Source organism: Lepidochelys kempii, chromosome 2, assembly GCF_965140265.1.
Source record: "Lepidochelys kempii isolate rLepKem1 chromosome 2, rLepKem1.hap2, whole genome shotgun sequence".
NCBI lineage: Eukaryota > Metazoa > Chordata > Testudines > Cheloniidae > Lepidochelys > Lepidochelys kempii.
The window spans coordinates 117,920,496-117,945,484 of record NC_133257.1 but is presented as its reverse complement, the minus strand read 5'-3'; the positions used below and the strand labels follow the sequence as shown (position 1 = coordinate 117,945,484).

The following is a 24,989-nucleotide window of genomic DNA, read 5'->3' as shown; positions in this document are numbered from 1 at the left end:
AGATAAGCTTAGGAGGTTTTTCATGCAGGTCCCCACATCTGTACCCTAGAGTTCAGAGTGGGGGAGGAACCTTGACAAATGTAAACAAACTTGTTTGTGTTAGGGATTGGCTGAACAAAGAAGTAGCACTGAGTGGACTTGTAAGCTCTAAAGTTTTACAGTGTTTTGTTTTTGAGTGCAGTTATGTAACCAAAAAAATTTACATCTGTGCCCCACCCTGGGGGTGCTTCCCCTCGTCCTGCTCCAATCACCACTTCACCCCCGGAGCATGGCTCTCCTTCCCCCATCCTGTCCCAGTCACCCCATTCCCACCCTTGAAGAGCGGCTCTCCCTCAAACGTCTTGCCCCAGTCACTCTTCCTCCCCTAGAGCCCTTCTCAGCTGGTGGGGGAGGGAGGTGGAGGAGAGCAGTGAGCAATGGGGGGCAGTGGGCAGGGCCTCAAGAGAAAAGGTGGAGCAGCGGTGGGGCCTTCGGGGAAGAAGTGGAGCAGAGGCAGGGCCTGAGAAGGAAGAGGCAGGGCAGAGGGCAATGAAGGTTCCGGCACTCTGTCCAATTTTCACAGATTAGAAAGTTGGTCACCCTACATATAATGGCATTATTTTGTTAGGAAAGTTGTTTGCAAAGATTGATATAAATTAGCCATAATTTTTTGTTTGTTTCCTAATTGATCAGAATCCATTCTATTGAAGTTAGCTGTTCTCGAAAGTTGAGCAATATAATGCCTAACTTGAAAGTACTGGTACCATGGAAGAGTGGGCCAGTTAAAGTTAGTTTTGATCTCTAAATAAGTTAGAAAAGTTTCTTTGCTGAATAACTGTCCAACCATATGTATTTGATGGCTTTCCTAGTCTTAAAGCTCTCTGGTTCGCAGTTTGGATTAAGATTTGGATTATTTGCAAAGGGTGTCATTGGCAAGGGAAAGGAACATACGTTATCTCTAGTTTTACCCCAGAGCCATAGCGTTCGCTAAAGCATGTGTATAAATTTCTGAAGAGTGTGATTTTTTTTTAATGAATCCAAGATAGCCTATCAATGTTTACACTGCCAAAATTTTCTTGTTCAAAAAAGACCTAGTGTTTGGCTCCCAATTCACTAGTGCTTTGAGCTAGCTGGCTTGATAGTACCATCAAATATTTGGAACAGCTAGATCATCCTGTTAAATGGGTCTGTATAAAGTATATGCACTCACTATTGGTTTTTTCTTATTCCGTATAAATTCTAACAACATCTTCTGTATTCCTGCAAGGATTTTATGTGGGATGATTACAGGGAGATTTTGAAACAAGAAAGATTTCCTTGGCCAAATGTTCATTTTGACTGTGACTGTTCTTCCCAACCAGGAAATTGCATACTTGTCTTAACATTCCAGATTTTTTTTCATTTGATGAAGTAGTGGTTTGATATTTAAATCACAGAGCTCTTCTAGGTTGTTTGAGATTTGAATTTCCAAGTATTTTACAGAATTTGTTACTCATTTGTACCCACGTGTTTTCCGGAGGGATGATATTTCAGAGTCTGGCTAATTTATAGCTAGCATTTCAGATTTGGCAAACATTGCTTTAAATCCAGATGCTTTCTCAAAGTCATGAATTTCTTTAGATTCAAATTTTAGGACAATATTTGGTTTAGATAAAAAATAATATTACATTCTCTGCATATAAAGCTATGTTCTGGTGTGTTCCTGCAAGTTTTATTCCCGTGATAGTCATTGTTCTTTATCTTCTGTGCAAAAGGCTCCATGGCCAATGAAAAAAGCAAAGGACATAATGGAAATGCCTTCCTCATCACTCTGTGTAATTCAAACATGGGAGATTCAAGCCCATTAAGTTGCACCGTTGATTTTGGGCTGATATAAAGAGCTAGTATCCATTTAAGGAACTGGGGGCCAATGTCCATGTGGGACAGGATTTGAAGAAGAAAGTTCCACTCTAGTTTATCAGAAGTTTTCTCCGAGTAAAGTGATGATAAAAGAAATTAACCTTTTTTTTTTTTTAATATGGCATTATGGATGATTCCAAGTACTCTTTGAATAGTGTCCTTAATGAATCCAGTTTGATCTGGGTGTATATGAACTGAGAGTGTGGACTGAATCAGCTAGCTAGTATTGTTTACTAACATCTTTGTCATGATTCAACAGTTATATGGGCCTATAAGGGCTGTATAAAGGTATGGTCTTTTCCAACTTTAGGGAGAACAACAACTGTAGCTTCTATCATAGCTCATGGAAGTTCCTCCCTAACAGAATGCCACTGAAGGTACACTGAAGGGACCCAGTCATACCTCCTTAAATACTTCGTAAAATTCAGCTGGAAAGCCATCATCAGTTCCTGGAGCTTTACCACTTTTCATACTTGCTATTGTCTCTAAGAAGACTTCTTCTGTTATTTCTTTATCTAACATTTCTTTCTCAATTTTGTTTATCTTTGGTAAGCCTGCTACTTCCAGATATTTTTGAATAACTTCAGAGTTTGGAATATATGAGGAACAGAGGATTTTATAATAAGCAGAAAAGGAAGCACATATTTCATTAGGGTGTGTAATTATCCTTTGCTGATTGTCTTTAATTGGTGGAATAATATGTTGCTCTTGGATCCCTTTAAGTTTTCGAGCCAATAGCTTATCACGTTTATTTCCTTTTTCATAAAACGTCTGCTTTGTATACCTATGGGCTTTTTCAGTGGCATCTATCTTCAGGCTATTCAGTTTCCCCCCAATATTAATTCATTGTTGATGTATTTTTTTGAATCTGTGTTTTTACATAAATTTTCTTTCTAGTCACCTATCTTCATTCACAACAAAATATGCAGGGATCAAAGCTCAAATGGAAAACTGTGCAACTTCAGTGGAGTTACTCCCTCTGTTTTCTGCTATAACAGAGAATTAAGCCCATGCTGTATAAATGCACACTCTGCTTCTGATCCTGCAAAGAGTTATGCACACTCTTCATTTTAATCATAGGAATAGTTCCCAGGATTACTTACTAGTTTAAAGTTCAGCACATGTATAAGTCATTGCAGGATTGGGGTCTTTGTGTCCAGTGTTGATGAAGTTATATATGTGGGTAACATTACTCATTTGAGGAGTTCCACCCTCCAGTATTCTGTCCTAATCTCAGGAATCCACGTTAATACTTTTAATAAAATGATTCTAGGGAACGTGGTGTAGGCCTGGCTTGACATGAGTAACTGGACATGGGTGAGGCCTCATTTCTTGGGAAGATTAGGGCAGTAAATGGATCAGCAGGCTGGAAACAAGAATGTCTGTACTAGCTAAAATAAGGGAACCATTTACAATGGACAGGATAACAATGGATAAAATAAGCCTGGAACATAAGATGAGGTAAAGAATAAATTATACATGGACAGTGCATAGACTGAGAATGTTGTGCAGGGGTCGGTTCCTACAAAGTGGCCAAGCCAATCCCAAAATGTGAAATGTAACGTATAGCAAATGCAAGGTCATGTGTAAATGTACTTAAAAGAAAAGGTTTGCGGTGTAACTTCGGATGTGTGGTACGCCCTATACTCTCCCCCAATACTTGAATCTGATCAACTCATCATAACTTTGCTACGTGTCAGATAAAGGAATCTGGGTGACAAGATTAGAGTTAGACTGAATTCTTGGGGAACCAAGTGGAAGAGATCTTGGGGGAACCCCAACATATAGTAAGTAATATAATGACATTTACAAAGTCATCTTTGGTAGAACATACTCTACAGTATAAGCCTTATTACCATGCACTAGATGATTTATGTGTAGTTTTATAGTAGAGCATGTAAAAATTTTTTGATTGGAACTATATTTCTGATTGTGAAAATCTCATTTTGCTAAATTGTCTGTTAAATTCTTTAGAAGCGCTTAATGTGATTTAGCCCCTGCCTTTATTCTTCATTAACAAGGGAAGATCTTATTAACCCAAAGATCCTATTAAAAATTATATATTCCAGCTGGCCTAGATGATTGAGTCTTTGGGCACTGACATTGTTACATCACTTCTTCTGGGACTGCTGTGGTTTCCTCCTATTAATATTGACACATTTGCCCTAGGTCAAATATTGTCTAAATTGTAACACCAAAATATAGAAAATCCATGTGAAAAAACAAAACACTGATCTGCCTCTAGTGGACCACAGAACACATCTGTTTAACTGTAAGATGACAAAGTAGTCCGTGCTAAGAGAAAAACAAAGTTGCTTATCTTTAAAGGATGCTCTCTGCTGCTAATAGCGTATTGAAAACCATAAACCGTTTGTGTACCCACTCTACACCCACTTACTTGCATGCATTTGTGTATATTTGTGTTTGTGTAAATGTGTGTGCACACTCATCTATAACTACATTTAAAGATAATGGGGATGTAGTGATGTAAATGTACGTAGACAGGCTCTTCTTTCTTTGTATTGCACCTATAAATGTTCGGGGGTTGTTGTGATGGCTCTTAAAGAATGAGTAACACACACTGTGCTCACTCTCCCTCTCTCATATGATATAACATTCATATAGATTGACAGGGCTTGATTCTCCTCTCATTTATTGTTGTAAATCAGAGTATCTCCACTGAACTCAATGGACATACACTTGTGTAAAGGTAAGAAAAGAGAATCAAATTCAGTGTATTTGTTTTGCTGTTTGCATGTGGAAAACATCTCCAATCCTAGTTCTAAGAACCTCATCTACTTATCTGCTTCAGACCTCAATTCAGGATTCCATGTTTCCCTTGCAAGAATTAAAGACATTTAAGTAAAAATGGGTGAATTGATTTTTTTCCAAACTGTCATAGAGTGGCCTCCTCCCAGGCGCCCCCTAGTGACCTCAAGATTGTCTTGCAAGTGCCCCTTGCCTTAGTTTCCCCACTTGGACTACTCTGTAAACTTCACCCATAGGCTTTTTGTGGTCAAAAATACCCCTCCTTGGAGTCTGGGTTTATTAACATAAAATAAACACAGAATAAAAGTGGAAGTCCTAAATTAAAAGTCCAACAAAAGTCGACACAAATTAAAGTTTCTCTTCCCACTCCTAGGCCTTTTCCTGCCTGAGGCTTTTCCTGCTTTGGCAGACCACTGCCAGGCTCTGCCTGGCTGGAGTCTTTTCCATCTTACACCCCTGGAGTCTGCTTTGTTTCAAGTCTCTTCAAGTTCATGTGTTTACCCTCTTATTAGGGCTCTCCGAGGCCTTTCCTCCCTGTAGTCTCAATCCCAAGGCCCAGAACTCTCTGCTGGAGCCTATTCACTCCTAGCAGCCTCTGATCTCCCTGAGCATGCCTTTGTCCCACTCCTCCAGTTCCTGCTCTGTATAGGGGACCCATGTGATCCCTGTTCAGGTGTGCCTCCTTAATAATCCATGTTGGCTCACCCCAGGATGGTAGCCCTTGAGAGGCAAGCCATGTAACCCAAACCAAACCTTTAAAGTGCCCACAGCTGCAATCTGGGCTCTCATTTCCTTTTATTTTTATTAGACCTATCCCCACAGTCCTTGGCTCTCTCCTTGATAGCAATTCCCTTGCCATTTACCCTCCTCACAGACTGTCTCTAACACCTATGGGCCTCCAGCTCCCTTAGCACGGCAGCCACATGCACCTTGTAGATGTGGGGTTTATCAGGAAGGATGAAGAGTGGAAGATCTGTTAATAGGTCAAGTACCTGTGAATAGGTAGGTCCCTGGTTAGAGCGCACAGGCCTGGGAGCCAGGGGACTTGAGTTCTAATCTTCTCCTAATGTAAAAGCCTTAAGAGATTTCTGGTACTTTCTTTGTCTGCTTGATCTAGTAAGTCCATGGGAATAGCTTTTCTCGCTGTTATATGATATTCCTGGTCCACGCTGAACTTTCTCAGATTCTCGGGGAAGGTTCTATAAGAGCTCAGGGTGGAAGTTCAGGTCTGGGTTGGGTTTTTTTTTTTTTTTTTTAATTTTGTCCAAACTGCCTGACATGTTGCTAATGTTAGAATTCTAAAGTATGTTGCTGAATCTTAGTTCTCCTGAGATCCAGTTTAGGCCTAAACCCTGCCTTTATCTGCTGGATCTATGCTGGGACCAGTGCGGCGGAGAAGTGTGCTGCAGGTGCTGTGCTTAGCCGAGCCATGATGATAGCAGAGGGTGGAATTACTTGGCTGGGTGAGGATAACGTGTGGTAAGGCGCACACTGCTGCAGCTTTAGAAGGGACGCTCCTAGTAAGTAACACATAACCGTATACACTGTGCAGCTGGCCACGCTCCATAGCTAGCATATCATTGTCTCTTGTGGCTATCAAGTGTACGCAATAGCTGAGCCTGGATGCTGCTGTAGTTATACTGGAGGGGAGCATCTTCCTTCCCACCATCCTCTTCCCTCACTAGTGCAGCCACACAGACCTGGAGGGGATTTTCCCACATGTAATTGCACGGACATTTTACTGAAAACTGCAGAACTCTAGTCCAAAATGCTGAAATCTGAATGGGGTCATTTCAGCGGTGCATCTCAGAACGGAACAGAATCTCTCAAAACCACAGCAACGTATTCAAGTAATTTGCCCATTGTTCAAGGACAGCACCGTATTGTATATTGCAAACTGATTAATCCACCACTACGCAACTGATACATTCTTGATTCAGATACAAACTTTTCTTCTATTTAATTTGTAGAAAGTGTCCGCTAAATATCACCTGGGATAACTATTATACATTTATTCTTTTTCTATTTTGCTAATCTAACCCTTTTTTTCTCCATTTTTTTTTTTTTAGTACAGTAAGTCATGACTTGAACAGCAGGCTTTGTTTAAGTTGCTACTCCCTTAATGCATCCGATGAATGCATACTCCACTGAATGCATCCGATGAAGTGAGCTGTAGCTCATGAAAGTTTATGCTCAAATAAATTTGTTAGTCTCTAAGGTGCCACAAGTACTCCTTTTCTTTTTACTCCCTTAAGGCATCTTAAACAGAGCCATGTTGCATCAGGAAGCCTTTTCAACCTTTAAGAGCATCAGAATCTGGTGGTAAAATGGCTGGGTTTGGGAACAGGGTCAACCAGACAGTAAAGACATAATCTAATCCAGTAAATGGGTACAGCAATTTGAGTGTCAGATCTCATAGACTTTAAGGTCAGAGAGGATCTGCTCCTGAAATGGAGGAGGTCCCAAGGAGAAGAAATTTCTAGACATGATTTCTCCCTAGAAGCTTTTGTGGTTTTCATCTTCAAACTTCTTATGAAAGATCATACTGTATAAGGAGAATTGCTGTAGCTGTCCAATTAAACTTAGAAAAGAGACTCTAAAAATAACATTGTAGAGTTCTCTTTCAGTTATTTGCATATTAAATTTGCTCAGTTTACATATCAAAAGAAGAGTGTATTTCTAACTCCCAGCACTGCAGAGTCAACCTCTGATCTATTAATATCAATTAATATTACTATTTTTAATCAGAATTTAGCAGACAATTTTGTGAATGATATATGAAGGAGTAAAAGCCAACTCACTTTTGCATAACTGCAATGTTTCATATGGTTCTGCAGTGTTAACAGGTATAAAATGTGGCTTTCTTGGACAAGTAAACAGATATGACTAGCAGTTATGTTGAATAAGAAGGTGCTATTTGAACTTGGTCACTTTTTTGACCATAAACAAGCTCCAATCTTTACTGGAGAGATTGGAAACCTAAGAGGTAACTTAACTGTTCCAGTAAGGATAGGTGTCATCAACCAGATTATCCACTACATTAGGGCCACTTTTAAACTTGCTGTCTGTCTAAAGGCTTGGGAAGATCACCCCAGTGTAGTGGGATCCTCTGGTAGCATAGAGCCACCCTAATGACTCCTGTGATACATCCCATTTCCTGCAGTTAGTGTTTGGGGTGTAATGAGGAGAAAGGGATCATAACTTGGGCTTTCTGGCTGCTGTAATGACCACTTAGACCTAATGGCAGCGGGTGTACATTAGAGCAACCTGCAGACTGCTCTAACTTAGGGGACCAGACCATTACACAGCCAGCCCAGGATTGGGGAAATGCAAAAGTGGCTCAAATCTGCTTTTGTTCTCATGTCCTTCTACTGAGCTGTGCTAAGAACTCAGTGACAATTGAGGATCCAGACCTGTGATGGTAGCATAGGAGTAACGATGCTGATATTTCCAAAACCCTGAGCACAGACAGACTGGGCTGCGTGTTGGTGTAATTAATAAAACTGCCGTGACTTCTCTCCAGGCAGCCTAATGCCTCAGTGCTTTACCCAGCATTATGATTAGTCTGTCTGGGCAATAATTAAATTGGGGAAGAAAACTATTAGAGCCTCCCCTGGGATAGTGCTTGGGGTGTGCTATAGACCGCCGGGATCTAATTTGGATATGGATAGAGCCCTTTTTAATGTTTTTAATAAAGTAAATACTAATACTAAATACTAATGGAAACTGTGTGATCATGGGAGACTTTAACTTCCCAGATATAGACTGGAGGACGAGTGCTAGTAATAATAATAGGGCTCAGATTTTCCTAGATGCGATAGCTGATGGATTCCTTCAGCAAGTAGTTGCTGAACCGACTAGAGGGGATGCCATTTTAGATTTGGTCTTGGTGAGTAATGAGGACCTCATAGAGGAAATGGTTGTAGGGGATAATCTTGGCTCAAGTGATCATGAGCTAATTCAGTTCAAATTGAATGGAAGGATTAACAAAAATAAATCTGCAACTAGGGTTTTTGATTTCAAAAGGGCTGACTTTCAAAAATTAAGGAAATTAGTTAGGGAAGTGGATTGGACTGAAGAATTTATGGGTTTAAAGGTAGAGGAGGCCTGGGATTATTTTAAATTAAAGCTGCAGAAGCTATCGGAAGCCTGCATCCCAAGAAAGGGGAAAAAATCCATAGGCAGGAGTTGTAGACCAAGCTGGATGAGCAAGCATCTTAGAGAGGTAATTAAGAAAAAGCAGAAAGCATATAGGGAGTGGAAGAAGGGAGGGATCAGTAAGGAAAGCTACCTTATTGAGGTCAGAATATGTAGGGATAAAGTGAGACAGGCTAAAAGTCAAGTAGAGTTGGACCTTGCAAAGGGAATTAAAACCAATAGTAAAAGGTTCTATAGTCATATAAATAGGAAGAAAACAAAGAAAGAAGAAGTGGGACCGCTAAAAACTGAGGATGGAGTGGAGGTCAAGGATAATCTAGGCATGGCCCAATATCTAAACAAATACTTTGCCTCAGTCTTTAATAAGACTAAAGAGGATCTTAGGGATAATGGTAGCATGATAAATGGGAATGAGGATATGGAGGTAGACATCACCATATCTGAGGTAGAAGCGAAACTCAAACAGCTTAATGGGACTAAATCGGGGGGCCCAGATAATCTTCATCCAAGAATATTAAAAGAATTGGCACAAGAAATTGCAAGCCCATTAGCAAGAATTTTTAATGAATCTGTAAACTCAGGGGTTGTACCATATGATTGGAGAATTGCTAACATAGTTCCTATCTTTAAGAAAGGGAAAAAAAGTGATCCAAGTAATTATAGGCCTGTTAGTTTGACATCTGTAGTATGCAAGGTCTTGGAAAAAATTTTGAAAGAGAAGGTAGTTAAGGACATTGAAGTCAATGGTAAATGGGACAAAATACAACATGGTTTTACAAAAGGTAGATCGTGCCAAACCAACCTGATCTCCTTCTTTGAGAGAGTAACAGATTTTTTAGATAAAGGAAACGCAGTGGATCTAATTTACTTAGATTTTAGTAAGGCGTTTGATACTGTGCCACATGGGGAATTATTAGTTAAATTGGATAAGATGGGCATCAATAGGAAAATTGAAAGGTGGATAGGGAATTGGTTAAAGGGGAGACTACAACGGGTCCTACTGAAAGGTGAACTGTCAAGTTGGAGGGAGGTTACCAGTGGAGTTCCTCAAGGATCAGTTTTGGGACCAATCTTATTTAATCTTTTTATTACTGATCTGGGCACAAAAAGTGGGAGTGTGCTAATAAAGTTTGCAGATGATACAAAGCTGGGAGGTATTGCTAATTTAGAGAAGGACAGGGATACCCTACAGGAGGATCTGGATGACCTTGTAAACTGGAGTAATAGGAATAGGATGAAATTTAATAGTGAGAAGTGTAAGGTCATGCATTTAGGGATTAATAACAAGAATTTTAGTTATAAGCTAGGGACGCATCAACTAGAAGTAACGGAGGAGGAAAAGGACCTTGGAGTATTGGTTGATCATAGGATGACTATGAGCTGCCAATGTGATATGGCTGTGAAAAAAGCTAATGTCGTCTTGGGATGCATCAGGAGAGGTATTTCCAGTAGGGATAAGGAGGTTTTAGTACCGTTATATAAGGCACTGGTGAGACCTCACCTGGAATACTGTGTGCAGTTCTGGTCTCCCATGTTTAAGAAGGATGAATTCAAACTGGAACAGGTACAGAGAAGGGCTACTAGGATGATCCGAGGAATGGAAAACTTGTCTTATGAAAGGAGACTCAGGGAGCTTGGCTTGTTTAGCCTAACTAAAAGAAGGTTGAGGGGAGATATGATTGCTCTCTATAAATATATCAGAGGGATAAATACCAGAGAGGGAGAGGAATTATTTAAACTCAGTACCAATGTGGACACAAGAACAAATGGATATAAACTGGCCACTAGGAAATTTAGATTAGAAATTAGACGAAGGTTTCTAACCATCAGAGGAGTGAAGTTTTGGAATAGCCTTCCGAGGGAAGTAGTGGGGGCAAAAGATCTATCTTGCTTTAAGATTAAACTCGATAAGTTTATGGAGGAGATGGTATGATGGGATAACATGGTTTTGGTAATTAAATATTCATGGTAAATAGGCCCAATGGCCTGTGATGGGTTTTTAGATGGGGTAAGATCCAAGTTACCCGGGAAAGAATTTTCTGTAGTATCTGGCTGATGAATCTTGCCCATATGCTCAGGGTTTAGCTGATCGCCATATTTGGGGTCGGGAAGGAATTTTCCTCCAGGGCAGATTGGAAGGCCCTGGAGGTTTTTCGCCTTCCTCTGTAGCATGGGGCATGGGTCACTTGCTGGAGGATTCTCTGCTCCTTGAGGTCCTCAAACTATAATTTGAGGACTTCAATAGCACTGATATAGGTGTGAGGTCTTTTTTAGGAGTGGTGGGTGAAATTCTGTGGCCTGCATTGTGCAGGAGGTCAGACTAGATGATCATAATGGTCCCTTCTGACCTAAATATCTATGAATCTATGAATTAGCATATGGAAAAAAGTATCAAGGATTGCACGTGGTAGGACAGAAATGGGACCAAAATTTCATAGTGGAGACAAAGATCTGTGCACACCCAAGTTTGTGTATGCAAATCAGTTCATGCACATGTCAGTGGATAATTACATGAGCAAATGTGGGTGTACATACACATATATTTCACCCTGACAATCGACCTTAGCTTTTTGAAAATTAGTGCCTTAGTGTGTGGCCGAGAAAATGTGGCATCTGAAAACCCACTTGCAAGATTATCTAAATATTTTATTTCCTCGTAGAAAAACCCTGCATAGAAAACCCAGCCCCTTTCTACACTAATCTTATAACAGCCAGATGATTTATGGAGAAAATATCATGTGGCTTTTATGTTGTGAGCAACAGATGAATGATTGCTTCTAAAGTGTTGCTGTTTAGTGAGATATTAATGTAGGGATAATCCATTTACATTTTTACTGCAGAAGTTTTGCAGTGCTTTGGGAATTCATTTATCCTTTGCATTTGCAAAATAGCCTGAACTGAAATAAGCCAAAGTAATTCACTATGGAAGAACACAGTAAGATTCCAGAAAATAAACACTTTTTACGGTTTTAGACCGATAGATTGATAAACAAAGCGTTACTAGGTAAGGAAATGATTTTTAGAGGTTTTTGAATATAGTTTTCATCATGTATGTTGTGAAGCTGGTTAGTTTATTCCGTGCCATGTTCTGTTTCAGACACTCTGTATGCATGTTGACTGTATTTTTGTATTGACCTACATTTTGCAGAACTGATTACATTGTGCTTTATTAGAAAGTCTAGTGTAGGCATTTTTAGGGGGGAAAAGTTTGAATAATCAGAAGATTATATCTGAAAAGAGGGTACAAAGTTGTATAACCTACCAATGAAATTTCAATTTGTGTTAATCTTAAATTTACTCAGTACCAAAGTTTATGATGTATCTTCCCTATCCCATCTACATTCTATTTCAGATTCTCTTTTGGAGGAATTGTGGACAGTTGGATGCTAGGATACATTTATGGTTTGTTAATGAAATATTAACTCCCACAGACAATTACTTGCGTGTGCACATGGCATGCCCCCTGCTTCCTCCCCACCCCCAAGGGTCTGCAAGGGCAGCTGCACTTATTCACTGTATCCCAAATGAGGATAAGCTGCACTTATTCACTGACCCAAATGAGGGTCCCAAGACTATTGTAGGGGGGTTGCGAGAGTGGTGGCTGCTGGCCGGCGCTCAGCTCCGAAGGCAGCACTACTGCCAGAAGTAAGGGTGAGATGGTATGGGGGGGGTTATCACTTTTTTGGAGCAGGGTCATCACAGCCTGAAATATTTCATAGGGGGTCCCAGCAAAAAAAAGTTTGAGAACCCCTGATCTTCTGCAACATGATCACTGTGTAATCTAATTTATAAATGAATATTGTGTTACAGTAGGTCCTCCTTTAGCATTGCTAGAAGTAGATGATGATACTGGTCAAAATGTACTGTTTTTGTTATTAGCAGCTCACATTATCTTCACAGCTAGTTGGGAGGGGAAAGAGCTAATCCTGTATTGGTTACATGGCTTAGTAAAATTTGGGGAAGGTGTAGTCATAGGAAAAATGTCTAGCCCGCAGAATGATACTTATAATTGGTCACTTAGCTGTTTTATCCCTAATAATGAAACAAGTTAGAATGGAAAGCTGATCTCCTTACTGAAAATTTTATTCCTTTTTGATTTTCCCATGTCTTGGCTTTCTGTAGGGAAACTTTTAAAATGCTTGTAGTTTGACCCATGTGACCTGCTCCGCTCTTTGCTTTGGTATAAAAAGTACTTCAGTAAAATTGGTTTATATTATTCACGTTTGACCTGAATAAAAAAAAAGTATCCTGCCAATAGATTAATGCTTTATTAAAGCAAGGTAGTCATAGTTATTCTTTAAAAAAATTTCTTACTTTTCATTTTTCTACTGTATTACTCCTTAAATTAAGTCCAATAAAAGATATGGTGCACATGTGCACTGTGATCCTTGTGAGAGTCCGTGTGGGCAGGCAGTGATGCAACCCAAAGTGCAGCCTGTCACTTTACAATTCAGTATTTTCCTTTAATTGCAACGTAGTCTTGTGGTGAACAGATCTGACTGTGATAAGATAAATGCTAATGTCTTATGTTGAACCGGTTATCTAGATAGGGCCAGATTCTGAATGGCACCTGGAAACAGTTGTAAGGGACTCCCTAACAAGCACACACATGTTCTTTCAAAGCAGCAATAAAGACAACCTGCAAAAGTTTGAGCTCATTTTTGCTTTTTTTCAGTGTATAAAGAGAGCCAAAAAGTGGTGGGTTTCCTAGTCCCTTTTGCTTATTCCCCCCTGCTCCTCCAAAAAAGAAAAAGAAATTATGGGGTGAGGGTAAATCTGCATGTGTTTTGTTTAATTACATTACAAAATCAGATCTTGTCTGTCCCATTTTTTCTAAAAGACTATGGACAACTGGCAAATTAGTAGGATTAAATCATCAGCTATCAAGCAAGTGAAACTGGATTGATTGAAAAGGAACGTGATTTTCATCCAGGATACTTAACAAACTGTTATTATAAACCACACTTAAACCATTGGAAGAAAGGATCTGTTGAATATTCAAGGCTAGATGTATTTCTAAAAGATACGCTGTAGTTCACACACAAGTTATTGCGCTCAAAACAGGTATCATTGTGTAAAATTCTATGTTCTGTGCTGTGAAGGAGGTCAGACAAGGTGATCATAATAATGCTTTCTGCCTTAAATCTTATGAATCTATGAAATGGTCAACAACTTCCACACTGACAGTGTTTGGACACCCACATTAAGTTCTCCAACAGAACCTGTTCCAACCCAGATGTCTAGATGCTAAGTTGATCATTATACTAGAAATGCAGTTACGAGGAAGTGAAAAGGAGTAAATAATAACATTTGGTTTGCAACTGTAAATATAGCTGTAACTGTCTATAATTTAGATTTTTTTTTAATTGCAACATTTGGCAAAGAAAAGCATTTTCTTTAAAAACATTCCTGTAACAGCTATTGCAGGAAGCAACTGTGGCATTCGGTGTACAAAGGAAAAAGACATAAAACAAAATTTAGATTAATCAGCTTTCAGTTATCCTTTGAAATGCCTTTAAATAATCATTTTAATATCATACTCACGCTGAACCTGATTTACATTTATTTCTAGGCTTTGAACATTGAAGTCCCTGGATAATTTCAGAGAGGCTTCTAAATGGGGGTGGCAAGGCAGCCACCAGTGAAGGCTCAGGCCTGCAATCCGGCCGAGCTGCAGTAGTCTATTTCCCAGGATTTTAAGCAGGGTGTGGCAGTCAACAGTTAGGGTTCTGGCCTGCAGTCAGGCAGAGCTGTAGCCCCGGTCCAGCCTCTGGGGCATGTCTTTGGGGAGGAGCACCCCACGCAGCCTCTGGGGCAAAGCTTTTGGGGGGAGTACTGTCACCCCAGGGGCCCGCTGGCCCGCTATTTGCTCCATAATAACGTTGGAGATTTAAGATGCAATATCTCAAAGATCTGCCGGGAGAACAAGTATCTTAAACCACTGGATAAGGCTGATTCCTGACTTTCTAAGGTCTAATAACTTAACCTGACACTAATCCATGTAATTTTATGTACTGTACCTTTTTTCTAATGAGACTTAAACAATATTGCTCCTCTTGGACCAGAGGCCCAAGGGAAAGAAGAGATAAAGAGTAAAGAGGTAAAGATTTATGCCAAGTGCTGGGTGCTAATGTTTTGAAGGTTTTTTGTTTGTTTGTTGCAAAAAAAAAAATAATGGTGGCTGTTTGAAAGCTGCTTAAAGATTTGGAATGTTAGAAATAGTTCTGGTGGAGAAGGATTATATTGGATTGAGTGCAAGTGATGTGGTGAAAGGGGCTTAAGTGCAGTTTATCACACAAATACCACGACCACCATATATGTGAGAGGGATGCTATGTATGTGAGTAATATAGATATAAAATATGCACTTTTTAAAAAGCAAATATTTTGCTTTAGGAATTCACCAGATTACATAAACACAAAAAATTGCTTTGGTACAATCCATAATGCGCCAAATGGCATGTATTTTTTTAATTAATAGGAGAAAATACACGTGGGCCTCCTTTCAATAGCTTTATTCTGAATACTTGTGCAAATGATCTCTTTTCCATTCAATATTTGAATTCACTAGAGTGAAAGGAGAAAATGAGGAGACTCAGTGTAGGCCACGGCTACTGCTTTATCCCTCTCTGGTACCCATGAGTGGAAATTGGCCCCATTACAAAACTTGATGAGTATGACTGTTCTAATGCATGAGATCTTGCCTGCTGCTTGTCTCTGGGAGCACTTTGGTTGACACTACAGTGTTTTTTACTTTATTCCGTAAGGCCACAGATCAGTACTGCAAAGACCTGATCTTAGATCAGGCAGATGAATCAATCAGTGCCATTTTCTGTCTTTTCGGCTTGGTTAACACACTGGCCACGTTTATACTAGAAAAAATGGAAATGTAATTCTTCACCAGTGTAGCGCTGGCAGTGGTAGCAATGGTGGAATCCAGTGAGAATATTGAGCGTGGGCATTTTTGGCACTGTTGCTACCACTGATGAGGCTATACCAGCGGAGAGTCCCAGATCCACATGTTGCCAGTATACACAAAACTTTGCTGAGCACAGTCCCTAAAACAAATGTGTTCATTTTTATTTACTTCAATCAGCTACTGGGCTTTAATTAGTCCAAGGTTACTTCCAATTTAATTTTCTTCTGTGTACACAGTAAAGCTGCCTTAATAAGCTGTTCTTTGGAGCCATTGCTTGGTGGGATGTGGTTAAAAAAGGACTAGGGAAGGTCATGGAATTCCAGGCATCTGTGTTATTAATTAAATACCACATAAGCTTTGTGTTAGGGTCCATTCCCCTGACCCCTTCTTCAACTGTAAACTCTCTTAACTCTGCTAGAATTTCAAAGTGGGTAAGTGACACAATGGTTGAATGTCCTGCCCTCTGCAGTTCGAAATCTCATTTAGAGCTCAAATGCAAATGGGTGTGGTGATCACATCCCAGGCCCTAGTGGACATTTGTCCACACAGCAAAATCGCAATGAACACAGTATGATCAGTCATCCCTATTCACACGGCCTGGCTTAAAACCCACTGAAGTCAATGAGAGTCTTTCCATTGATTTCAGTGGGCTTTGGATCAGGTCCATAATCCCAGGAGTGTAGAAGTAAGCATGTAATAGTGCTCACCTGATCCCTGCTAGCCATGGTGCAAATTGGAGATGTTCTTCCTCTTGCTAAAGTTACAAACCTGTTCTAGAAAGGTCACTAAGCCCTGGTCTACCCTACGAGTTTAGGTCAAATTTAGCAGTGTTAGGTCAATTTAACCCTGCACCCGTCCACACGACCAAGCCTGTTTTGTCAACTTAAAGGGCTCTTAAAATTGATTTCTGTACTCCTCCCCAGCAAGGGGAGTAGCGCTAAAATCAACCTTGCTGGGTCAAATTTGGGGTAGTGTGGACGCAATTCAACGGTATTGGCCTCCGGGAGCTGTCCCAGAGTGCTCCATTGTGACTGCTATGGACAGCACTCTCAACTCAGATGCACTGGCCAGGTAGACAGGAAAAGCCCCGGGAACTTTTGAGTTTTATTTCCTGTTTGGACAGCGTGGCAAGCTGATCAGCACAGGTGACCATGGAGTCCCAGAATCGCAAAAGAGCTCCAACATGGACCAAATGGGAGGTACTGGATCTGATCGCTGTATGGGGAGAAGAATCCATGCAGGCAGAACTCTGTTCCAAAAGACGAAATGCCAGTATATTTTTCAAAATCTCCAAGGGCATGATGGACAGAGGCTACAACAGGGACACACAGCAGTGCTGCATGAAAGTTGAGGAGCTGAGGCAAGCCTACCAAAAAACAAAGTATGCAAACGGTCGCTCCAGGTCAGAGCCCCATACATGTCGCTTCCATAATGAGCTGCATACAATTCTAGGGGGGAGCCCCTACCACTTCCCCACCACTGTCTGTGGACACCTGCAAGGGGGGAGTCTCACGCAACAGGGATGAGGATTTTGTGGATGAGGAAGAGGAGGAGGAGGTTGAGGATAGCGCACAGCAGGAAAAGTGAGAATCCCTTTTCCCCGGCAGCCAGGAACGGTTCATCACCCTGGAGCCAATACCCTTCCAGCCCTCCCAAGGTGGGCTCCCGGACCATGAAGCTGGAGAAGACACTTCTGGTGAGTGTACCTTTGTAAATATAATACAGGGTTTAAAAGCAAAAATGTTTAATGATTGATTTGCCCTGAAGACTTGGGATGCATTCGCGGCCAGTATAGCTACTGGAAAAGTCTATTAACGTGTTGGGGATGTAGCAGAAATCCTCCAGGGACATCTCCATAGAGCTCTCCTGGATGTACTCTCTGTGTTAGCCTCAGGAGAGTGATATCATTCATGGTCACATGAGTACAATACGGGAAATTTGTTTAAGGGGACATTCAGAGGTGCCCATTCCTGCTGGGTTGTTTGACTTTGGCTGAAAAGAAATCATCCCCGCTGTTAGCCATGCGGTGGGGGGAGGCCCGTTCATGCTGAGCTGTTTGCGTTTGTCTGACAGGGATCTTCCCTGATACTAGCCACTCGGTGGCAGGGTGTGTGTGAAGCTATCATCCCAGAGAATTGGGGGAGAGAGGGGTTGGGTTGTGCTGCACATTCACCCTAAAACCAAAGCTCCTCCTTTTAAATGGCCAACCCAACAGGCTTTGCTTGGTATGGGAAAGGAGGGCTCTGCTGTTTGAAACTGTTCCCACATGTTATGAAGGTTGAAGAAGCCGAAACCTTTTGCCTTACCATGGCTGCCTGCAAGCCGAATTCTGTTGCCCAGCCGAGTGTATGTGATGTCTCACACCAAACTGGCAGGCACTCAATATAAGAGGCAAAATGCAACCTTGTACCAAAAGCACATGTGCTATGTAATGTGAATCGCTTGATTCTGTGTGAAATAGTCTTTCCTTTGTTCTCTAAAATGTAACTTTTTAAATACTACTCTCCCTTTTTTTCCTCCCACAGCTGAAAATGTTTCAGTGCTCCCCCATTATCTCCATCCCAGAGGCTAGCACAGATTAGAAGGTGAAAAAAACACACTCGCGATGAAATGTTCTCAGAGCTCATGCAGTCCTCCGACACTGAAAGAGCTCAGCAGAACACATGAAGGCAAATAATGGCAGAGTCCAGGAAAGCGTTAAATGAACGCGATGAAAGGAGGCAGGAGCACGATGAAAGGAGGCAAGATGCAATGCTGAGTCTAATGGAGGAGCAAAATGACATGCTCAGGCATCTGGTGGAGCTGCAGGAAAGGCAGCAGGAGCACAGACCGCCACTGCAGCCCCTGTATAACCGCCTGCCCTCCTCCCCAGGTTCTATATCCTCCTCACCCAGATGCCCAAGAGCACAGCGGGGGAAGTTACAGGCACCCGGCCACTCCACCCCAGAGGATTGCCCAAGCAACAGAAGGCAGGCATTCAATAAGTTTTGAACTGTAGTGTGGCCTTGTCCTTCTCGCCTCCCCTCATCCACCACCCCACCCAGTGCTTCCCTCCTCACCCACCCCTCCGGGGCTTGCAAGTTTTTCCCCATTTGTGCGATGAATTAATAAAGAATGCATGATTTTTAAACAATAATGACTTTATTGCCTCTTGTGCCCACAATGGCCCGGGGGGGGGGGGGTGGGGGCGATGGAATACCAGTGAAAGGATGACACTCAGGCCTAAGAATAGCAAGCTACGCTTTATTGAAGGAAGAACTTACACTCCAATCTGCGTGGGGAATCCCTAGGGCACGCGGAGGGACAGCTGACCAGGCAAGACTCCACCAGGGGGGGAGTCCTCTGCGGTGTTATAGTCTCCGCGCTTATCTCGAGGTTACATGGGGTCAACAGCTGGTTACATTCGTTGCATTCATGATTTATGCTTGTTATATAAACTGACTTGTTTTCAGGAAAAAAATATGCTGAACTATGCTAAACTACAGTTTGGCAGGGTCTGTCGGACAAAGTTCATTGAACTGTCTGCATTCTCCGCTTACATTCAGTCACATATGCAGACCGCCACTTAGCTCCTCGCCAATCTTCCGCAACCTTGCCCCTACAACTCTGAAAGCGGTGCTCAAAGGGGAAAGGTTGGTTGGCTTACAGGGAAGTAGAGTCTACCAAGGGGGCAGATTTTCATCAAGGAGAAACAAACAGAACTGTCACACCATCACCTGGCCAGTCATGAAACTGGTTTTCAAAGCTTCTCTGATGCGCAGGGCGCCCAGCTGTGCTTGTATAATCGCCCTGGTGTCTGGCTGTGCATAATCGGCCACCAGGCGATTTGCCTCAACCTCCCACCCCACCATAAACGTCTCCCCCTTACTTTCACAGATATTGTGGAGCACACAGCAAGCAGCAATTACAGTGGGAATATTGGTTTCGCTGAGGTCTAACTAGTCAGTAAACTGCGCCAGCGAGCTTTTAAACGTCCAAATGCACATTCTACCACCATTCTGCACTTGCTCAGCCTGTAGTTGAACTGCTCCTGACTACTGTCCAGGCTGCCTGTGTATGGCTTCATGAGCCATGGCATTAAGGGGTAGGCTGGGTCCCCAAGGATAACTACAGGCACTTCAACATCCCCAACGGTAATTTTCTGGTCTGGGAAGTAAGTTCCTTCCTGCAGCTGTTCAAACAGACCAGAGTCCTGAAGATGCAAGCGTCATGTACGTTTCCTGGCCATCCCACACTGATGTCGGTGAAATGTCCCTTGTGATCCACCAGTGCTTGCAGCACCATTGGAAAGTACCCCTTGTGGTTTACATACTGGCTGCCAAGATGGTCCGGTCCCAAGATAGGGATATGCGTTCCATCTATCGGCCCACCACAGTTAGGAAACCCCATTGCAGCAAAGCCATCCACTATGACCTGCACGTTTCCCAGAGTCACTACCCTTGATATCAGCAGCTCAGTGATTGCGTTGGCTACTTGCATCACAGCAGCCCCCACAGTAGATTTACCCACTCCAAATTGATTCCCGACTTACCGGTAGCTGTCTTACGTTGCAAGCTTCCAGAGAGCTATCGCCACTTGCTTCTCAACTGTGAGGGCTGCTCTCATCTTGGTATTCTTGTGCTTCAGGGCAGGGGACAGCAAGTCACAAAGTTCCATGAAAGTGCCCTTACACATGCGAAAGTTTCGCAGCCACTGGGAATCGTCCCAAACCTGCAAGACTATCTGGTCCCACCAATCTGTGCTTGTTTCCCGAGCCCAGAATCGGCATTCCATGGCATGAACCTGCCCCATTACCACCATGATGTCCAAATTGCCAGGACCCGTGCTTTGAGAGAAGTCTGTGTCCATGTCCTCATCACTATTGTGATCATGCTGTTGTCGCCTCCTCGCCCGCTTTTGCAGGTCCTGCACATGCTGCAGGATAATGTGCTAGGTGTTTGCAATGCTCACAACAGCAGCAGTGAGCTGAGCGGGCTCCATGGGTTCTGCAGGAGAGCAGAGTTGCAGTGGACGTGGTGGATGACGATGGTTGCCACGAGAATAGATATTGATACAGAACGACAAGAGGACCTGTGAGGTTGATTCATGGCATGAGGAGAGCAGAGTTGCAGCAGAAGCGGTGGATGATGATGACAGTTAGCAGTCCTACTGCACCATCTGCTGACAGCAGTATGGCATCTGCACCAAAAAAAGGCGCGAAACGATTGTCTGCCGTTGTTTTCACGGAGGGAGGGGTGACTGACATATCCAAAACCACCTACAACTATGTTTTTGCTCCATCAGGCATTGGGAGCTCCACCCAGAATTCCATGGGCAGTGGAGACTGCAGGAACTGTGGGATAGCTACCCACAGTGCAATGCTCCGAAAGTTGACGCTAGCCACAGTAGCGCTTAGTGTGGACATATGCAATCATAGAATCATAGAATATCAGGGTTGGAAGGGACCCCAGAAGGTCATCTAGTCCAACCCCCTGCTCAAAGCAGGACCAATTCCCAGTTAAATCATCCCAGCCAGGGCTTTGTCAAGCCTGACCTTAAAAACCTCTAAGGAAGGAGATTCTACCACCTCCCTAGGTAACTCATTCCAGTGTTTCACCACCCTCTTAGTGAAAAAGTTTTTCCTAATATCCAATCTAAACCTCCCCCACTGCAACTTGAGACTATTACTCCTCGTTCTGTCATCTGCTACCATTGAGAACAGTCTAGAGCCATCCTCTTTGGAACCCCCTTTCAGGTAGTTGAAAGCAGCTATCAAATCCCCCCTCATTCTTCTCTTCTGCAGGCTAAACAATCCCAGCTCCCTCAGCCTCTCCTCATAAGTCATGTGTTCCAGTCCCCTAATCATTTTCGTTGCCCTTCGCTGGACTCTCTCCAATTTATCCACATCCTTCTTGAAGTGTGGGGCCCAAAACTGGACACAGTACTCCAGATGAGGCCTCACCAATGTCGAATAGAGGGGAACGATCACGTCCCTCGATCTGCTCGCTATGCCCCTACTTATACATCCCAAAATGCCATTGGCCTTCTTGGCAACAAGGGCACACTGCTGACTCATATCCAGCTTCTCGTCCACTGTCACCCCTAGGTCCTTTTCCGCAGAACTGCTGCCTAGCCATTCGGTCCCTAGTCTGTAGCTGTGCATTGGGTTCTTCCGTCCTAAGTGCAGGACCCTGCACTTATCCTTATTGAACCTCATCAGATTCCTTTTGGCCCAATCTTCCAATTGGTCTAGGTCCTTCTGTATCCTATCCCTCCCCTCCAGTGTATCTACCACTCCTCCCAGTTTAGTATCATCCGCAAATTTGCTGAGAGTGCAATCCACACCATCCTCCAGATCATTTATGAAGATATTGAATAAAACCGGCCCCAGGACCGACCCTTGGGGCACTCCACTTGATACCGGCTGCCAACTAGACATGGAGCCATTGATCACTACCCGTTGAGCCCGACAATCTAGCCAGCTTTCTACCCACCTTATAGTGCATTCATCCAGCCCATACTTCCTTAACTTGCTGACAAGAATACTGTGGGAGACCGTGTCAAAAGCTTTGCTAAAGTCAAGAAACAATACATCCACTGCTTTCCCTTCATCCACAGAACCAGTAATCTCATCATAAAAGGCGATTAGATTAGTCAGGCATGACCTGTACTGTATCAACTTCTATAAGATCAACCTAATTTCATAGTATAGACATACCCTTAGAGAGGAAAGCAGAATGAGCTTCAGTTTCTTTGACCTTTCTTCCTGAATGTCTTGCCAGCAATTCACCTAGAGTGTGGCTAAATTTGAGCTCCTTATTTGTTCTAAACCCTTTGCACTTCCCCCTTGCCCTATTGCTGTTCATAACACCATTACCCTTCCTGCCTCCCAGGCTCACAAGGTGAAGGCTGTTGCAGCTGACAGGGCAATGTGCTGCCTTTGCCCCTCCCCTCCACATGCCCGCCCAAGAACCTAGAATAATCTGGCTGCTACTGCTCCTGCTTTCTTTTAGCAACCACCATATCTGTGAGAGTAAAGAGTTTTTGAGGGAAGTGATATAATAATAGCCATTTAAGAAAACGAAAGATTGCTGATGATTATTAGAGATATACTAACCTTAAATGTACACAGGTTTGTGGGAATTCACAGTGCATTCTGATGACTGCATTTTGTTAACAAGATGCTTTGTATTTTTAATGGGTCATTTGCATCAAGCAGTTGAGATGCTGTTATGCTTGTTATTAATTTGTATTGAGTAATACAATAAACACTAAAAGTATACCTCAGGAAAATCGACCGTGCAAATAGATCTGTCCCTTGGCGAATCTAACTTACCCTCAGTTCCAACACATTTGCCTTTTTTGTTTTTGTTTTTGTAAGGTGTGTTTCACTATTTTGAGCAGGAGAGTTGGAAGTCTAATTTAAGCCTGCACATCTAGAGGCACAATAATGAATTACCTCTGTTCCTTGATGGGTGGCAAGTTTTGTGACATTTAGCAAAGATATTATTAAGATGTGGTACATTGCTATTCCTATATTGGAACACTATGTGGCTGAGGTATAGTGAATTCAAGCTGAGGAAGTTCTAACTAGAACAGACTGTAGTAGAGAAAGCTGTTGTGTCTGCATTGCAGCAAAGAAGCATTAGAGTTAATGCATAAATTAATCTCTTACCCTTTTTTCCCGACCTTTAACCCACTTGAAGAGACAAAATGAGACTTTGTGGTTGTGCACATTGCAGCTTTTATTCCTTTTTGATGTAGTTTGTGTCCTTTGTCCTACTTCACCTGCAGAGCTTAAGTATTCATCCTCTTTCAGGGTGGTGTGCTGAAAGCGGGGAGGGGAGTGCACCCTTCACTCAAAGCCAGGTGCAGAATTGCTGTTCGGCAGCCCCCACCAGATATCTGCATTACCTGAGCTACTGGATCCATGTAATTGTGGATTTGAGGCTCATTTCTTGGCCTGTTCCCAGTCTACCCCCTGTGTAGCTTTTTACGACAGTCTGTCTAGAACCATGGCATGTAGGAGGTCAGCCAATAGACAAACACTTCAGCCTGTATGGGGGCCGTAAGTAGTGCAGAGAGCCCTGTACCAGCCTTCCACAGTGATTAAAATTCACCCTTTGTGAACACATTCTACAGGAAATCCTTAAAAAGGGTTAAAAACATATTCTTGCCTGTGTTTTTGTGTGTATGCTCCCCTCAGCTGTCTAGCGTGGTGAATAAAGACTTTTACCCAGTTCCAGACATGAGTTATTGAACTTCTTCATTCTGATGCTTTCAAAACACAGGCAAGAGTCTATTCCTTCATTGTTGTGCTTTGATTCGGTAAAGTGTTAAATTGCATGGTTCGCTTTGTATTTAGAAAATGGGAGTGTTTTGTTGTTTTGAATATGACCATAAGGAGGCTTCTTTAGATCCTGTTTGCAACAGAATTAAAGTTGATTTGCAGAAGATTGACACTTGATCTAAACCAATTGGTTCTGACTTGTCTCTGCTGTGTGTGCGTGTCTGTCTGTCCTTCTGAAGAAAGAGAGGGAAAAGTAATCCCTTCAACACAGATGTCCTCAGTGTGGGAATCACGAACAGGGGTCAGGGTACTAAATGGGAGTGGGATCCCAATTAGGTGGGAGGGGGATCTCAGTATGGAAAGTGAAGTCACCATATGGAAACATGGCAGCCACTTCCCTAGTACGGTTATCAGAGGATGCATAGGACTAGTGAAGTAGTGTCATTGGCAGAAATTACAAACTAGCATCTCAGCTGAGGGTGCAGAAGTTCTTACAGAAGCTATGCCGGAATTTGATAACTATTCAGTTTATCATGAGACCTACTGCGCTCATGTAAAAGAAAATGAAACCCTAATAAATGCTGAGTAAATCTGTACCCAGAACATTTGCATAAATAAAAATCAAATAAAAAATCCCTTAAAGAAGAATTGCTACAGATCTCAGTGGCACTTCCGAACTCTGGGGTTCTTTTATTTTTTTCTGTTTTACTTCTCTTGTTTTGCTCACTACTCTGTGTTAGGGACTGCTTGATATCATCACCTTGTAGCCATATCTGCTGGGGAAACAAATCAGTCACAGCTGTTTCCTGTCAATAACCTGTCTTGAGTTAGCAGCATGTGCCTAGCTCAAGCAATGCAGGATGATGTAGCTTTCACTGATGAAACCCACTCTTTTCATTACCTATCAAACTATAAGCCAACATTTGGAAACCAAATGTAGTGTCTGAAATGGAACTTATAACTACTGTTCAAAGTCACAGTATCAGAAGATATGTGG

At 42.3% G+C, this 24,989-nt stretch overlaps 1 protein-coding gene across 11 annotated transcripts in view; it reads left to right on the top strand.

Annotated features, from left to right (window-relative positions):
• FARS2 (phenylalanyl-tRNA synthetase 2, mitochondrial) overlaps window positions 1-24,989 on the top strand; it is a 430,241-nt gene that overhangs the window by 299,733 nt on the left and 105,519 nt on the right. Inside the window, exon 8 of one of the 11 annotated variants that reach the window (XM_073332130.1) lies at window positions 12,158-12,261. The exons of the other annotated variants lie outside the window; for them this stretch is intronic. Coding sequence (XP_073188231.1) covers window positions 12,158-12,227 — 70 coding nt within the window. The 3' untranslated portion in view covers window positions 12,228-12,261. Of the gene's footprint in view, window positions 1-12,157; window positions 12,262-24,989 lie in introns of those variants that run through there. 11 annotated transcript variants of the gene reach the window in all.